The sequence below is a fragment of the Rutilus rutilus genome (assembly GCF_951802725.1).
Source record: "Rutilus rutilus genome assembly, chromosome: 8".
Classification (NCBI taxonomy): Eukaryota; Metazoa; Chordata; class Actinopteri; order Cypriniformes; family Leuciscidae; genus Rutilus; species Rutilus rutilus.
Genome location: NC_140222.1, coordinates 32,931,554 through 32,949,949, shown reverse-complemented (window position 1 = coordinate 32,949,949; position 18,396 = coordinate 32,931,554). Strand labels below are relative to the sequence as shown.

The following is an 18,396-nucleotide window of genomic DNA, read 5'->3' as shown; positions in this document are numbered from 1 at the left end:
TAAAAAGATGGTAAATCCCACTAAATATGGCAAATAACTAATTTAATTTATCATATTAAAGTTTATCATATTATTTCTAAATCTGACAGGAATTAAATAAGCCCACGGACGCAACAATCTAACGTTAACACACATACATATTATATATAATAAATATAATATATAAATAACATTAAAGACACATGGATTTGATCTGTTGCACACAGTTTATTTAACAATATGGTATATAAGTAAGAAATAAGTTTTTCAACCAGTTTATACAATGATTCCATTCTCTCTTCCTTATATTTATAGTACTTTGCTTAATAACTTGCATGATTTACATTAAGGGAAAGAGTAGAGCCCCTGTTCAAGTTTGTGTGAGAGGAATGAGGGTCAATACCAATACCAGAATCCATAACTGCTCCGACAAGCGCTGGATCGCCCATTCTCTCTCACTCAGCTTAAGGGCCCCTCTCTCTCCCTCTTTCTCTCTCTCTCTCTTTCTAGCTCTCTTTACATTTATATATCTGTATAACAAAATTAGGACAAAAAGCAACAATTTTCTACATCTGCAAGACAGAACCTCTGGATCCAGGCCAGTGAGATGTTGTAAATGTGTACATGTCCTCTTGGATTCTGTGTTGTATTGTCTGAGCGATGAATATGTGTGTCTCTGTGTGTCTGCATACATGCGTATGCACAGTTCCTATCAATACAAACAAATAGTTCTCCTCATACAAACTTCACAATGAGGAGAGGAGGAAATGCCTCCGAATGCATGTCTGAAAAAAATGGTACAACACTAGAATACAATCGCCAGGAAGAATGACAGACAGAGCAGAGAAACCCTGACCTAAACTCCCAGACAAATTATTTTACAGTCTTCCAACACAAAAATGCTGTAAAGTTAGATAAGGTACAAAACAAAAGGTATGAATATTATAATGAAGTTTCGTAATTTTCTTAAAAAAAAGAAAAGGCATGAAACCAGACCCCCCGCGCCCCCGAAACAAAACAAAAATTAAACTGTAAAACAAAGCATTGACCACACATGGGTCTAAACTGAACAAAAAATATATTCTTTGTGATTTATATTTCTTTTAAACAATTTTCAAATCCCTCTTAAAAGGAAGAAATCAGTCTTGTTTTTAGGAAACAATAACATTCCCAATCCTTATCAACATAAATTTCTTTCTTTTTTTCATACATTTCTTCAAACCATCTGTCAGTACAAATGACATTACATGTCAGTACAAAAATTTGAGAATATTAGAGAAAACCCAACAGAGCCACAAAAAAAAAAGAAAAAGAAGAGGAACGGGGAGACTGTGGTGGGTGGAGTCTCCCATTAAACGCTACAATCCCTCCACAAATTTCTCCAGCGTGTCTCCCGTTGTGTCTCCCACCATTCCTAAGTCACTGGGCAGCCCTCCGCGGTTGGGCGTGTTAAGCTGCGGGAGCATTGCACTCTGCTCAGGTGTGCCCAGGTGTCCCTGCTCCATGGAGCCAGGCATGGGTGTCGTCAGACCAGGGTGTGGTGACCCTGTGTGAGACGGCACGTGCTGCGGTGACGGCTGTGGCTGAACCTGTGGGGAAGGACTGGAATGTGGAGGAAGTTGCCGCGACGGAGGTCTGGGCGACTGTACGGGAGCCGGTGAGCACACCTGGTTACTGAGTGCATTAGCCATGGGCTGACCGGGTAGGTGCGCACCTTGCGGCTGACCGGAAAGCAGGTGAGCTTGTGGGCTCATGGGACTTGATTGCGCCGGTGAGCCCATTGGAGGCTTGAGGACGACCTGCTGTTGTGAAAGCTGCTGCTGCTGTTGGAGCATGCGTTGGTGCAGGAGGTTGGGTGTGCCGTCCATTCCCATCTGGCCCATGGGTCCACCTGCTCCCTGCATGGCCAACTGCTGCTGCTGCATTCGGAGTTGCGTGTAGTTGGTAGCAGTCCCCTGTGCCTGCGGGAACTGGCCATGTGCCTGCGGCATCACTCCCTGCTGTTGCTGCTGCTGCTGTTGTTGCTGTTGCTGTTGTTGTTGTTGTTGTTGTTGTTGTTGTTGTTGCTGCTGCTGGTGTCGCAAAAGCTGACGGCGGTACATCTCCTGCAGCTGCGGGTTGTTCATGAGCTGACTCTGCGGTCCAAGAGCTGCCATGCCTTGTGGTGTGGGCTGTTGCTGCTGAGGTGCCATGCCAGGTCGAGGCACTCCCTGCATGGCTGCCATGTTGGGCATCGCTGGCTGTGCTGCATGCATGCCCTGTGGCGGTTGTTGCTGCTGCGGCTGGTTGGCATGGTACTTCAAAGTCCTCTGTTTGATAAAGGCGGCCATAAGTTGCGGGTTCGATTTGAGGATGTTCAATACCTGCTGCTGTTGTTGGGGTGAGCTGGGTGACTTGAGGGTTGCTAGCAGCTCCTGCAAGGCATTAGAGGCGATGGCTCCAGGTCTCTGTGGTGCTTGCAGTCGCGGACCCTGTGTGGGCACCATCAGGCGTGGCTGTTGCGTTTGCTGGGGCATCGTGGGTCTCTGCATAGGCATGGTCTGCTGAGGGCCCTGTGCAGTCTGTTGCGGAGCAACCTGCTGCTGAGCCGCTTGCATGCCTGGTTGAGGGCCTCCTGTCCACTGCCCTTGCGACATGGGCTGCATCACCTGCTGTCCACGTGGTCCAACAAGCTGCATGGGCTGCTGTATCAGGCCTGGCATGCGCGGCTGCTGGTGGTTCATGGGAAGGCCGTTCATGGTCATGCGATAGTTCTGGTTGTGTTGAGCCTGTGCGACCATCTCTATGTGCCGTGCCATTTTGACCGCCATAGGCGGAGGCTGCTGCTGAGGAGGCTGTTGGGGCGCCGGCTGCTGTTGGGGAGGCTGCGGGAGCGGAGACGGCTGCTGGTGTAGCGGGGAGGCCTGTGGGCCAGGCTTGCCTTGTGAAGCTTGAGGAGGGGGATGTCCATTTCGGGGTGCACTGGGATAAGCCGGAGACATGACGCCTGCATTGGGCGTAGCTGGCTGGCTGGACAGCGGTTGCGGCGTTTGAGGGGTGTTGGGTTGCTGATGTGAGGTGGGTGTGCTGGGGGCTGTTGATGCAGGTGGTGACGGCAGGCTCTGAGGCATGGCTCGGCCCTGCATAGTGGCCATGCGTCTCCGCATCATCTGCGCCTGCTGCACCCTATGTTGCAGCTGCTGCTGACGCAGTTTGTGCTTGATATTGAGGCAGAAGGGCACGGGGCACTTGTTCTCCTGGCAGTGCTTGGCATGATAGCAGCAGAGTGCAATGAGCTGCTTGCACACCGGACAGCCACCGTTTGTCTTGCGCTTGCAGCCCTTAGTGTGCTGCACCACACGCTTCATCTTCTGGCAAGATGGCAGGGAGCAGTTGGCATTGCGGCACTGGCAGGCATGCACCAGAGACTGGATGCAACGCTGGATGCTCAGACGCCGACTCTCCTGAGGACTCTTGGAGGCCTCGCCGCTTTGGCTGTTGCTGTCATCGTCCAGACCCAGACCCCACTTAACCATCTGGTGCTCATGGCCCTTAGTGTTGTAGCAACTAATGCACAGGTCAAAGTCCTGAGGAAAGATGAGGACACCGTGATCAAGCAAGGGATGACCGGAACATAAAAAGTAATCTCATAAGAAGTCAAGTAAAAGTTAAGATGCATTAACAACTGGACAAAAAAAAATATAAGGATTTGTTTACACTACTAGTAGAATAATAGCTATCCCCAAGTTTCCCTAAGTTTCATACTCCCAAGAGGTTTATTTCTTTTGCGCTCCAATCAAAATAAAACCGATAAACGCACCCATCCACTACTGATCATTAAAGACAGCTGTAGCATGTTACAGGAGCCTTTGGATCTTACCTCACAAAGAGTACAGTGCCAACGTGTCTCGACATGGTGTTTACATTCATTGCAGGTGTAGACAAAGCGGTCCTGGCCCTGGTTGTGCAATTCCACCAGCATGCACATGGTGCTCCACTTGCAGCGCCGCAAAGAGCTGAACTCCCAGTGCTTATCCCGTGCTAATGTCAAGAAGGCGTCCCTTCCGTCCATCAGGTCACAGGTCAGCGGGGGATCGGGGTCAATGATGGGTAGTAGTGAGTTGACTATAGGCCCAGAGTGCAGATGGATTACAAAAAACACCTGGGAGAACAAGTAGGAACAGGTAAGAGGTTTCTTCAAGTTATTCCCAAGAAAATCACTTGGCTTACATGCATATCAAAAGATGACATTCAAAACAATCAATGCAAATTAATCATGCAATGCCTCAGAGAGCAGGTTAACGGTCAGATGAAGAACATATAGTAGACCTCTTTGTGTTTCTCCATTGCGGCGTAGAGTTTCTGAGAAAGGTCATTGGCTACATTCGGCATCCCAGGTTTCTTTTTATTAGCTCGGCTCACGCTGCTTTTATTCTTATTTGTTTTCTTATTGTTCTTCTTCTTCGCATTCTTACTGTCCCCTGGCGTGCCCTGTTAAAAAGGAGGAAAATGTCAGGATGTCTAAATAGGACGTTTCAGGTTTATAAAACAACAGAAATTACTTAAACATCATATAGGCCAGAGATGTACATTCATCTACAGAGTATCAAAATATCTATAAAAAAGGCTTCTCTCATTCACCTCTGGAGTTTCACAAGCAGCCGTATTTTCTTCTTTTTTCCTCTCCTCTTCCTCTTGTTCCAACTCCTTGATGCTCTCCTCCAATACATTGGGCCAAAAATCACCCTCAAAATATGGAAGTTCGTTTGCACTCGTCAAACGGTCCTCTGTGGCTTGCTTAAAGATATCCTATCAAATACAAACACCTTTCATTTATACCATATACTGAGGTACTCGTTGGCATACATACACAATGAATTGGTTTTTATTTTACAAAAAGATCATATGGTCTCTGCTATACCTTGTAGTCGTGCAGTATTCGCTCGGCAAAGGCCTTGTCCAGCATTTTGCGGTACCAATCTTGCAGGCGCTTGGGTTTGGGGATTTTCTGGTCGGCAGGGTGACAGTGGAAGATATAGTCATCACCTTCACTAGGTGGACATGCCCAGATGTGCGCCGTAACGTATCTACAGTGGAAATGTTCAAAGTTCAGAGCATGAATGGCAACTGTACTTGTTGGACTTGAGTAAAAAGTAAATGGTGAAACCTACCCAAGCTTCTTGACATATTCCAAATAGCCAATGAGAATTTCGTGATAGACTGCCGTTCTCAGCAAGCGAGGTCTGAAGAAGTGAATACTATCGAGGTACGATACGTACACCCGTCTAGGTAGGTAAAAAAAGACAAAGAGAGACTTTTAACTTCATTGCATTCCGAGCACTATAAGCACTGCTTTAAGTATCTGTTTTTCGCTAAAGAACTTGGGTAAGAGTTTACCTGGTGTTAGGGAAAGGGCAATCAGAGCCGTACTCTTGAACGTGCATGCCGAAGAAACACACGTCCACTCCGTCAATCTCCTCAAAGGCGAAAAGTGCTTTGGTTCTGTAGGGGAAGCTCTCAGACATCTCTCCTGTGTCTACAAACCTGAAACGAAACAGGGGATTAAGCCACCTTTACCTTTTCAAAGAACAAATATTAACACGCCACTACAGCATCAACATTTTGATTAATGAACCAATATTGAAACGGGTGAAACTTTGATCAGGTAAATAAGTCTATGACAAGATTTTTTTCTTTACACAACACTGCATATACAGAGCAACCAAACCAGTTAACTGATTGGTTTTGGCATCCATACTTGCCCTCTGAATGATCATCTGAAGGTTAAAACACCAAATTGTGAGACTGGCTTATAGGAAAATAAAAGGTAAGCAAGGTTAAATTTACCTGGCCTTCATGCCAGGTTTGATTTCTACCATCTTGTCTGAACTGGCTACAACTCGCACAAACACCTCTCCAGCTTCCGGATGGTTCTGTCGCTTCAAGTACTTGTTCACCCGATCCTCTATGTACGTGCCTAACCGCGTTGTCTGCAACCCTGGATTGAAGACGACAACATTTAGCACAAAAACAATTTTAAAGGGATAGTTTTTAATGAAACCTGAAAGATTTCACCATCAAATATGGTAAATGGAGCTCAAACATGCAAATGTTTCCATTTGATGTGCTTTGTGTGTGTGATGATCAATGTTTAAGGCTAAATTAAATATGTCCATCATTTAAAGGTACAATATGCACGAATTTTTTGCCGCTAGAGGGCGCTACATTCCAAACAACAACAACGGCGTAGCTTGATGGCGATGTGAAGGAGCGTGGAATGATGGGAACTGCCGTTTTAAACTCCACCGTTGATGTAAATCAGTCAGACGGGAATCGAAAAATCATGTTCATGGATGAGGTTAAGTTTTATTTTTATAAATGTTGCGTTTAATGACATGCTTTTTGTGGCGAGGGGGGCGTGGTTCAGCGCGTAGGGCTGTCAATCTTCCTCTATAATACTATTCGAATTCCATTCCTTATTTTATTTAATATTCGAATAATATTCGAATATTAAATGCTCAAATTCATCCTATTATTAATATTTACGACATTACACAGTCTTATGGATCGCCAATGCGTGATGTTGATCGGTCTCATATCTTCACAGATAAACCGTCAGTTTGTCTGTTATTGCCTTTTGGCGGACAGCTGGTAGCAGTTGAGCCCCGTGATGAGGAGAGAGAGAGAGGCAGAACATAAGTCATTCTTGCCTGTTTTAGCGGCGGTTCCTCGGACAGATCGCCTAGCTTGTCAGGTTGTAAGTTGTCATAAAAAAAATAACGTATATTTTCCTCTCCGTTTTGGCCTTCCGTCCACAATGAGACGGCGTTTTTATTAATGAAAACGCACTCCAAAGTGAAGACGCCGTTTTCACGTTGTAATGTGGACTGAGAATCAAATTGTTGATCTCCGTTACCGTGGAGACATTCCTCTCCGCGACTTTTGACAGTTGTTATGATGATACAGCGTGGATAACGTGCACAATTGTGTTACGATTCAAAAACTTTATTGTTTATCAGACGAAACAAAAGCATTTAATTTTCACATGTGTGTGCCAAGGCGGCAAGAAAGGCAAGATTGCATAAAAAAAAAAAAAAAAAAAACATAAAAAAGCAATATTCGAATAGGAACTTCAGCATTCGAATAGTATTGATTTTTTTAATATTCGAATTATATTCGAATTTCGGAATTCGTTCCAACAGCCCTAGTCTGTAATGGGAGAGAGAAGAGACGAGAGGGACGCAAGTAGGTCAAGTGCAAATGACGAACACCTGTGTCTTATTGCAGTGATCGGCGTGGAGAGACCGCTTATAAGCCGCGCGCTGGAACGTGAGAGAGAGACTGAAGAGAAAATTGGACGCAGAGAAAGAAAACCGGTGGATCCGAGCTCTCATTTTTTAACTGTTTTGTGCCGTCGCGGTTGCCACGGTGAATGCGCGTTGTGCGCGACTTTTGTTTTGCTTTATTTTAATAAAGTATGAGACCCAGTCACGCCGACCCCTGTCTTCTTCCTTCCTGACTCTTGTACCTCATCACACTTTTATTTCATTAAAATGAATTAACCGCAAGAAAATCAGGTTTAATACTAAATTGGTTATCATAGATGTTACTGTATGTCGAATTCATTGTTGTGATAACGCGGCGCAGTTTTACGCGTTCTAAACAATTGTTGTAAAAGTACATTCGAACATACCCACATCATTTGCCAAAATACTGATTAATCTTTATGTATAACACATGCTATGTTTATTTACATGGCCATAAACACCAGACCGTGATAAACAATGTCAATAAACTAAACAAAAATCTAAAGCAATAATACTTCCCTTACATAAACTTAACTATTACCGAATGCTACATTTGGAAAATATAAAATTAAGCATGCTTTGTCGACAGAACCAGCTGCAATCAGTAAAGAATAATTGTGTTGTGTTCCATAACGACTGCAAGAAACAAGCTAACGTTTGTTGCTTGATAGACGCTACAACTACAACTTCCGCATTTGTCCAGGACTCCACGCAGTACGAGCGGAAACCGAGGGTAACGCGGATATGACGCAATTGACTGGCGACTCCCAGCTCCCCCCTGCTCTAACGCCCCATTTCCTTGGTTAAAATCGCAATTTTCTCACGATTTAAAAATAGTTGGAAACATTTGGGATATTGTAAGTAATCAACTTAACAAAATATATAACACTGGCCTTGAGATTTTGGGATATTTTAATGCAAAATTCTTACATATTGTACCTTTAAACCAATCAAATATCTTAAGAAGACTTTAGATTAAACCGCTCAATTCATATGGATTACTTTTACGATGTCTTTATGAACTTTTTCAATCATCCAAGTTTTGGTTGCATGGACTTTCAAAGAAGGGACAGTAATCTGTCAGGTTTCGTTAAAAATATCTTCATTTGTGCTTCAAAGATGAACGAAAGTCTTACGGGTTTGGAACGACATGATGGTGAGTAATTGATGACAGAATGTTCAGTTTTCAGGGTGAACTATTCATTTAACATTAATGCATCACATGAACAGACCTATTACTTACTTTTTGCTGAAAACTTGTTCTCTTTTCTCGACTTTCCGCTCTTTTTCAAACAGTTAGCACAGATGAAACTGCAGAGAGAAACGCTCATTAGTACCAATTTCCCACATCGTGTCCAGAATCGATATCAAAGCAACACTGTTCGCTCTGAGGCGCTTTCAAACTCACCCAGAAGACCAGATGACATCATAATGCAGGACACATATCTGATGCATCTTCCGCCCACAATCTTTACATTCAACAAACCTGAGAAGAGGAAAATTGATTAACGGGGGATATAAGCTCTCTGTATTCTGGCAGGTTTCACTTTGGCAAGTGTCTGAATGTGTAATCACTAACTGCAAGTGCAGGTAGCTAAGATGAAACATCATTCGGATTCTTTTCCTCCAGTTCTTACGCATTTGCAAGCAGGCCAATGCAATTGCGCCTTTGTAGGAGGTGTGGACTTGGACAACTTTAGGATAATACTGATACTTGGAGACTGTTAGTGCTACGTTTGTGTGGTGGGAGTGTTTGTTTGCCCTATGTTGGTTACAACAGGGGGCGCCACAACTGTATGAGGCAATACCGACCATATGGCCATTCTATTAGAGCATGTGCTACTTGATAGTGTGTTGATTGCTGCCTCATGGAATTCTGGGAAACATAATTTAGCATTTACTCACGGCTCAGGATCTAACGTGTCATTCTTCTTCCTTTCAAACTGGTGTTTAGAGATCATGCTGCATTCAAAGAAGATCAGATATAGATTGAACATTCAAGACATTCAAAGGTTTCAAAAAAGACTCATTCTTCTGGATGATTTTGATCCATAAAATCTCCTAAACCAAGCTTGAATATAACTATTAAAAGAGAAGGGGAACAATCACTTACGTCTGTGGCTGAGCAGGATCATCTCCTAGCGTCACACTGTCACCCTGAATCTCGTTGAAGCACTTTTCGCAGAAATGATACCTATACAGTCACAATAAACACAAGTTGAGTCATGAATCACTTCAGGAATTACATGGAGGTGCACAAGCAATTCACACAAGAGCGATTTATTTATTAACATTTGTATGATGATTATTCCCTGAATGTCATGATATGCCTGTCGAATATCACAGTGCAAATGTAATGTGAATGCTTCCAAGAGTGAACTGGGAAACATTAATGCCAGGATGTATATAACTAAGAATAAGGAGAAACTCTGCCAAATGCCGACATAAAAAAAAAGGACCAAATTCAGTGGATGTGAGTGTATAAGCGAGCGAGAGCGGCTGTGTCTGTTTGCCAGTGACATGCTCTTTGCTACAGGGGGCGCAAGGGAGCCTGTTCTGAGGTAGCAGGCAATTTGCAGCAAGAAGAAAAACTCATAAATGTGCCAGTGCAAATATTACAACTGCCAATAAATTAAGACTGGCTGGAGACTTCAAACTGAGTAACCGTGAAGAAAGAGAAAAGGGGGAGGGGGGGTTGAGAGCGAGTATGCCTCGAATGTTTAGCAAATACATGTGAACAGGCCTGAGAGTAAACTATGCTAGCGTACACATATCCACACAGGGAGGTTTAATGCCAGTGTATGATCTGACGAATCAAAAAAATAATAATTATCGCTCCGTGCCAAACCGCACGCACACAAAACTAAAAACCACACCACATGTCAGGGAGCACATCTGCTTGAATTGCAAGTGTCCTCTTAAACGTTTAAGGCTGTTGACAACATGGATGTTACCTCAAGGAATGGCAAGCGTGTCGTCTTACCTGTTCTGATAACTGTAATAAGTGCCATCTCTGGGTATCGTACACAGTTGCTTCCCGTAACAGCACAGTGTCTGAGGAGAAAACTCGTACTGTTGGAGGAGAGGAGAAAAGAGATGTTTAGAAACATGACTGGAAAATCCTGTTTATGTCAGTTTGTGTACTGATGACCAGTATGAGTCAAGTTGACTAGATAACATAAAAATACTGGAGGTTCTTCAACAGTTGCACTGAAAATAGGACAATAATGGAACTACCGTTGTATTACTATTACTTGCACCACAAAAACTGAACCAAAAGTATGTTGGCAAAAATAACAAATTAATAATTAATAGACAAAACTGCATAATTTGTGATGTGGATAACATGCTTTGAAAATTACGGCATGTCAAAAAATTTAATGTGTTAGATATTCACTTTATTTTTACATTTCCATAAATCCACTTTTTTGCAGTAATTGTTTAATAGTATATTTATTTCCCCATTATTACTGATTATCATCATTATTATCATTATTATTATTATAATCTTTGTGGAGAGATTTTTGCACACTCATTTACTATATAATAATATATTTAATATAAATGTATTACTTTTGTGGAAAGATATTGTATAACCATTTACTATGCAATTTCTAAAATATTTAATACACATTTGCTTGCATTTATTATTTTCATTATTGTCATGCAAAAGTATTGTATAACCATTTATTATACAATTATATATTTAATACCGGCATACATTTATTTGCACACAAGTATTATTATTATTGTGGAAATTAAAATATGATTGGATAACAATTTATTAAACAATGATATATTTAATACACATTATTATTATTTTTACTACACATTATTGATATTTTATAATCATTTTTATGAATTATTTTTGTGAAGATATTATAAAGCAACCATTTATTAAACTAAAATATAAATATATATTTAAAAAAACAAAAAAACAAATCACACACTATAATTACTATTATTACTTTTGTGGAGAGATATTATTGGATAACCATTTATTATACAATAATACACACACAACATATTTATTAGCACATTTATAATTATTATTAATAATAATAGCGCAGCAATATAACTGTACCATTTATTTAAAAAAATCAAGTAAAGTCACCTTTATTTATATAGCATTTTATACAATACAGATTGTTTCAAAGCAGCTTTACAGTGATAACAGGAAAATAACACAATCAGATATGCAAACCTTCAATTCTGCAGTAAAGCAGCTCTTACAAGACAATAGTGTTATTGTTCAGTTCCGTATTCAATAATACATTTATTTGCACATTATTATTACTTTATGTTATTATCTGTGGAATTAATATGACAACAGAATCGGAGCTGAAAGTCAGTGATCATCTCACCTTCCTCCCGCAGCAGTAGCCGAGGCCCTGCATGACCGGGTCGATCTCCTGCTCGAACACCTCCGCCAGTTTAGAGCAGTACTTGTACACGCGCGATGTCTTCCTGTTGTACAGCCACGCGTTGTTGAACATCAGCCACACGTCGTCTACGTACTGCCAGGGCTCCTGATACTGACCCGTGTCTAGTTTGCGTTTGATAGTGGACAGGTCAATGGGGTTCTTCACGATATCGAAGTAGTCCTAAAGGCAGGAAAGGAAACACCTTCATAATTCAGTCAAATATGTACATATGTACTATGGATATATTTTCCAGTCATTTCACAGGGATGCAAGCACGTATGTATTTAAGACTCACAGGGATGCCCAGAAGTGTCGGGTCCACAGGCTGTCGGAAGGGCAGAGACTCTGGATCCTGCCTGTACAGAGACTCCAGCGTCGGCATCAACGCCTGCCGCAATTCTTCCGGCTTAAAGACTGAGAAGAAAGAGAGAGCAGGGAACACAAAAGACAGGGGACAGACAAAAGATTAATGAGGACCTATTATGCTTTTTCACATTTTCAACTTCCTTTAGTGCATAATTCAGCACCAAGTCACTCCAGAAAGAGTCATTCTCTACATCAGTGCTCATTGTTTCTGAACTCCCTGAAATGAAATGAATGAAAAGCTGCAACAATTGAATATATGTGAAAAATAATTAACATTGGTGAACATTTAAGCATGAAAACCTCTTCTTCTAGTGGACCCCAAAAACAAAATGAAGACTTTGAAAAGGGGCATAATATGGTATCTTTAATGAAACTAACAACAAAAAAATTCTCTGAAAAAGGACAGAGAATTGTAGAGCTCACAGAAGAGAAATATAGGTTCATACTTTTCCTGCGAGACTGGGGCGGTGAAGAGGACGTTGTGCCGTTTGTCCTGCTTTCATCCTCCTCTTTGGTCTCGGTCTTCAAGTCCATCTTCTTGTCTTCCGCCTCCATTGGCTCCTGCTTGGCCTCCAAACCCTCTTGCTCCTCCTTTTTGGCCAATAGGGAGCCTGTGTCGTCCTCCGTCTAACAGAGACCAGAACAATCATCAGAATCTGACACACTCATGCCAAGTTTGGGGTTGGGATTTTTTTTTTTTTTTAAGTCTTATACTCATCAAGGCAAAAATTACATTATTATGGTTTCTATTTGAATATATATTTTAAAATGTAACTTATTCCTGTGATTCAAAGCTGAATTTTAAGCATCATTACTCCAGTCTTCAGGCTCACATGATTATTCAGAAATCTGAATATAATATATATATAACCTTTATTTAAAGTATTAAAAGTCCCATTGAGACACAGTCTATTTTACAAGGGAGTCCTGTATAGCACAATTTCCAACCATGAGCTGAAAAACAATACATGATATAAATTAAATACAATACTGATTTACACAAAGTTTACAAAATATTTACATAGGAAAAAAAAAAAAAAAAAAAAAGGGAAAAAAAATGCAATGAGTTTAAAATATATAAACAAACGAAATAAGAACTAAAAGTCTAGATCTACCTACCATTAATTAAAACGAGTGCACATGTCCGTCAGCATGTCAGATAATCTTTTTTTAAAAACAGCTAAGGAAACTAGCGCACCAATCTTAAGCCTAGACTGGAGTTCGTTCCAGGACGAAGGGCCATAGTAAGACAGACTCCTCTTTCCTACTTCTGTCCTCATTCTTGGTACCTTACAAACTAGTCTGTCGCTAGATCTTAAATGATATGTACTTTGCATATGAACAAATTTTAAACAGATATAAGAAGGCAAAAGACCTAAAATAGCTTTATAAATAAAAATATGCCAATGTGGCATCCTGCGCACTTTGAGTGACGGCCAATTTACCCTACTATATAATATGCAGTGATGCGTCTGATAGCCAGCATTTGTGATGAACCTGAGACAATACAATACATATATACACAATATATAAATATAATACACACCTCCATCTTGGGCTCTGTTTTGATGCTTATGTCATAGTCCTGCTCTTCTGTTTTAGTGTCACTGGGCGGTACGTCAGGCACGGCATGCTGGGAGTGCAGCTCGGCGCTGGCTGCTGATGCTGGAGTGGGTACACGGTTTTCACCACTCTGAAAGAGAGAGAGTGTCTGATTTACTGCCTTTAAAACATTTTCATTTGAATTTTGTCTTAAAACTGAAAAATTACCGTCTAATTTTTAGCAGTTTGGCTTGATTACAATAACATAACTTTGTTCCAAAACCTAGTGAGCGGCCTACTGAGGTCAAACATGAGCCTTTTTCCCTAAAGTTGGCGAAATTTCACGAGCAAAAAGGTCCATGGTCTATTTTATAGTGATGTATGAATCAGATTTCTGTTGGTCACCACAGCGGAATGTGCGAAAGACCCGTTGCGAAATTAGCATGGGTAAATCTTTTACCACCTCGATTTCATGCTATTAAAATGACTGGATTTCGGCCACAAAAATTTGCTGAATAACTGCAAAAGTTCCCGAACATTAAAGGCCGTTACACACCAAGCCGTTGGCCAATGTCAGGCCGTCGTTGAGTGTCTATACACTGTGTTTTTTTTTAATGTGTTCTGCATTGTCAGCACTAGTCAGACCCCTGTCGGCAGCTTTTTGGTCAACCGAGCATGTTGAATCGGTAGCGAAGCAAGTCGGTGGCAGTGATCACTCTGATTGGCTTAGTGAACTAGTACACAAAAAGACAAATAGAAGTTACGCAGCAAGCAAACGATGGTTAACGATAGTCAAGAGGTAAACCAGCACTGCTTTATGTCCTAGCTCTTCCGGTTTCCCTTTTTGAATAAGGAATGGAACGAATTTCGAATAACAACTACTGCCACCTGCTGGTATGGAGTTATTTCCTCTCACGCAGGCGCAGGACGCAATATTTTTTTTCCCAGGATGGTAGGGGAAGACTCATGAATATTCATTAGGGAAGTCATCCCTGATTGGTCTTAACCCCAGTGACGGGTAGGTTTAGGGGCGGGGTTAGGGGTAGGTCATCAGACCCCCAGTGACGGTTAGGTTTAGGGGTGGGGTTAGGGGTAGGGGTAGGTCATCAGACCAATCAGGGATGACTTCCCTAATGAATATTCATGAGTCGTCCCCTACCATCCTGGGAAAAAAAAAAATATCGCGCACAGGACGTACTTGCCAGTTGGCCATTGGTTGTAGTCTTTGCTGTGTGTTCAAGAGCAACTTTTGGCCTGGATGCAGGCGACGCGAGGCGAAACCACAGTCAGCTTTCGTCCAAAAAATCATGCAGCAGTTCATGTATCCTTCATGAAAAATGCAATCGCAGAATGAACTGAAAAATTTTACCAAAGAGTGCAAAAAATTTACCAAAATAAAAGCTTGATGGTTTACCATTTGAAAATTAAGATATTAAAGATATAGCTCCCCCAAAATGAAAATCATCATTTACTCACCCTCAAGTTGTTCCACTGTATGAGTGTTTTTTTTTTTGTTCTGCTGAACACAAAAGAAGATATTTTGAAGAATGTGGGTAACCAAACAGTTGATGGACCCCATTGACTTCCACAGTATATATATTTTTTCATACTATGGAAGTCAATGGCTACCGTCAACTGTTTGGTTACCCACATTCTTCAAAATATCATTCTTCAATATTTTGTAAAGAAAGAAACTCATACAGGTTTAGAACAACTTGAGGGAGAGTAAATGATGACAGAATTTTCATTTTTGGGTCAACTATCCCTTTAAGACAGTCATAAATATTACTGTAATTTTACAGTTGTACCGTAAAATAAGTTTATATTATTTTTTCGTTAATACTTGATTTTATTTTACAGAAAAATATCACGATAATAATGTTACTTTTCTTTTAATATTTTATTTAGTAATAATAATAATAATAATTATTAGTATTATTATTTCTGGTTTAGGGTTATTATTTTATAGTCATATTGATATATAAAATCACACATACTTGGGCCAAATTGTGCAGCCCTACAAACAAGCATAGCAAACCTGGACTCTTCAAAACAAAACACATTTTAAATTGCGATTTAATTTAAAAAAATTTAAACAAAGAAACAGGGAGAATTAAATCGCAATTAATTCCTACAAATTATGTAGCCCTAGTTTCATAAGAAGTGCAATTTGTGTGGTGCCTAAAACATTTCTGTCCATGTCCTGAATGAGTTGGATATAAGGTTTCATTTGGGTCAGGATGCTGCCTATATGGGGCAGCTCACTAGGTTTGGTAACGGTCATTAGAGGACCGCTCTGCGGGGTCTCACCGGTGTTCCAGGGAGGGGCAGCTCCGCCTGGGGCTGCATGTGGGGCGGGGTGCCCTGAGCAGGGGCGGGGTTGGGTGTGGAGGCCTGACTGGGCTGCAGTGCTGCTGGCAGGTTAGTGGTGCTGGCGGTGGCGTTGGGGGGTGGTGTGGCGCGGAGTGGAGCCTGAGGGGGCGCGGGGCAGCCTAGTGAGGGGCCCAAGGGCCCAAGTGCATTCAGGGGGAGGTTAGCGTTCGGCTGCTGCTGGGGAAGGAGAGATTGCACGCACACAAGCAGGGACAAAACATGTTAAGAGGGGAAAATCGCCATGCGGAATGAGGTTACTTTAGGAACGTGAGTGCATGTGTGCACCTGTGAAACGGCCGCCTGCGCGTTGGGCTGGCCCATGTTGACGTTCATGGCATTGGTGTTGGCAGGGAACTGCGGTTGAGCCATGAACGGCGTCTGGTTGGCCGTCTGCCCCACCATGTTCCCAGCGTGAGCTCCCAGCATGCCTTGCGTTGGGGGCATTCGAGTGGGAGACATATTTATCTGAAAGAAAAAAAAAGAAGAAAAAATTGGCGACAAATATACAATGAGATGCGTGTTCAGAAAATATCGAAAGTTTTAAACCTAAATGAAAAATACCTTTTTAGTGTGGCTTTCTTGTAATAGTACATTGACTTTAGTACATGTTTAAATTAATCATCACTCAATTTTTTTTTTTTTTTTTTTATCATTATTGATTTTCCATTTTATGCTTTTAACTTTTAATGTTATTGTTATAATCTATTACTGGGTCTTATTTTAATCCTAGTGTCAATTTCTAGTTCTTGCCTCCTGTAAAATACTTTGAACTGCATTGATTTGTTTGTTAAAGTGATACATAAATAACATTTTATTGATTGATTGATTGATTGATTGAGCAAGGAGCCAGAAATGAAGACTGACCGTAGGGACTTGGTTCATGTTGATCTGTTGATGGTTTATCGGAGAGGCAGCACGTGTTGCCATGGGAGCCTGAGACATCGGCACATTGGGCATTGCACTGAATGGATTCATCCCTGTTGGAGAACACATCACACATCACACAAGATTGATAATGCAGAGTTTTTTGTTTAAAGTTGAGAAAACAAATGTGTTTCCCAGACATGATTTGCGGCGAATGGGACTGGCGAAGTACCTTGAGACACCTGCATGCGATTGATGATCGGATTTGGCACATTAGGCATAGGCACGGGTCCATCTGAAGAGAGGGACGAGACAAAATGACATCAGAAAACCTGCAAAGTTTGTGCGTTGGTGTGTTTTTAAACCTCATGTTGTGTTCAGGTTATTTTGACCCTACTAATTAATGTTATCACATTGGACTAAAACTTACTCACATAGGCTATAACAACTTCTCCACCAACTGACGAAACGATTGAATCCAATATTTGGTGATAATATAGCATAAATGACTCACTCTGCCGAGGTCCCATGACATTAGGCTGGTTGAGGGCCGGTGGCTGCTGTCCCGCTGCAGTCATGGGTGCCTGGTTAATAATCTGCTTCTGTAATCGAGACCTTCTCTTCTCCTCCAGTTCTTTCTGGATCTTATAGATCTTCTCCGCCAGGAAGTGATAGTACTCGTCCTGTACAAGTACACACAGACTACGTTATTAAAATCAACAGTACTGAAGAACTTTCACTTTACTTTATCCGCCTTTAGGATGAGGTGTAAGCTTGACTGTTGGTTTGCGCTCACCCTGCTGTTGGCGGACTCGTACATATCCCCTTCCACTTTTCGTGCGTACGCCACCAGGTTCTCCATACGGCGGTCCTTCAGGGCGGCGGGGTCTGGCGTAGGGAAGATGGCCTGCACACTAAAACACACAGAGACCAAAACGATGTTTTTTCTAAGTTTAAGTTACTTATTACAAAGAACAATCCCCCTGGATCAACAGGACATTGATTACATTTAAAATATACATAAATGTTATAGCTGAAGTCTATTTTAACTTTAAGAGGTTTTAAATTTGGTCACGGAAACAGGAATCGCAATACGGCTCAATGTAAATATTAAACTTCAATAGGCGATGATTTGCTGCACATTTCAAAGTGAAAAAATGGCGCTGTTGCACTGTTCTACAAGCTCAAAGTTTCAGAAAATACTGTGTATCAATGCCCAATAAATTCTTATGATCTACTGTTGATGAATTATGACATTGTTTACTTTATGGTGTTTGTATTGTAATGTGTTTTAGATGGTTGTAAGAGTGCTTACTATAAAAAGTAATCATTTCAAAGTCCCACATTATGAAGAACCTATTTTTATCTGCTTATTTTGGTTACAAAATAAACTGCATAGTACATTTAATCCAATGGTAATATATATAATTCCATAATTATCAAATAAACAGAAATATTTAAAAACCTAGCACACTTTTTGTCTTCAAATAAATTAAATCATTTTGCTTGTACACGTCTCCTGTCCCATTTTTATAATAAGGAAAAACAAATCAATTATTTGA

The 18,396-nt window shown here is 41.3% G+C and overlaps 1 protein-coding gene across 6 annotated transcripts in view; it reads right to left on the bottom strand.

The window, feature by feature from the left end:
- Positions 1–187: 187 nt before the first annotated feature.
- crebbpa (CREB binding lysine acetyltransferase a) overlaps positions 188–18,396 on the bottom strand; it is a 51,089-nt gene continuing 32,880 nt past the window's right edge. For 2 of the 6 annotated variants that reach the window (XM_084416947.1, XM_084416949.1), the window contains exons 9-31: positions 17,631–17,748; positions 17,349–17,517; positions 17,067–17,129; positions 16,835–16,947; positions 16,256–16,435; positions 15,908–16,144; positions 13,602–13,748; positions 12,502–12,682; positions 11,985–12,103; positions 11,630–11,869; positions 10,249–10,337; positions 9,379–9,459; positions 9,171–9,227; positions 8,674–8,751; positions 8,509–8,576; positions 5,806–5,956; positions 5,356–5,502; positions 5,130–5,243; positions 4,880–5,045; positions 4,600–4,767; positions 4,288–4,449; positions 3,839–4,120; positions 188–3,545 (exon numbers count right to left, since the gene is read on the bottom strand). In XM_084416947.1, the coding sequence (XP_084273073.1) occupies positions 1,338–3,545; positions 3,839–4,120; positions 4,288–4,449; positions 4,600–4,767; positions 4,880–5,045; positions 5,130–5,243; positions 5,356–5,502; positions 5,806–5,956; positions 8,509–8,576; positions 8,674–8,751; positions 9,171–9,227; positions 9,379–9,459; positions 10,249–10,337; positions 11,630–11,869; positions 11,985–12,103; positions 12,502–12,682; positions 13,602–13,748; positions 15,908–16,144; positions 16,256–16,435; positions 16,835–16,947; positions 17,067–17,129; positions 17,349–17,517; positions 17,631–17,748 (5,338 nt within the window). In that variant the 3' untranslated portion in view covers positions 188–1,337. Of the gene's footprint in view, positions 3,546–3,838; positions 4,121–4,287; positions 4,450–4,599; positions 4,768–4,879; positions 5,046–5,129; positions 5,244–5,355; positions 5,503–5,805; positions 5,957–8,508; positions 8,577–8,673; positions 8,752–9,170; positions 9,228–9,378; positions 9,460–10,248; positions 10,338–11,629; positions 11,870–11,984; positions 12,104–12,501; positions 12,683–13,601; positions 13,749–15,907; positions 16,148–16,255; positions 16,436–16,834; positions 16,948–17,066; positions 17,130–17,348; positions 17,518–17,630; positions 17,749–18,396 lie in introns of all 6 variants that reach the window. The other 4 variants (XM_084416946.1, XM_084416948.1, XM_084416951.1 and 1 more) reach the window with 2 other exon arrangements.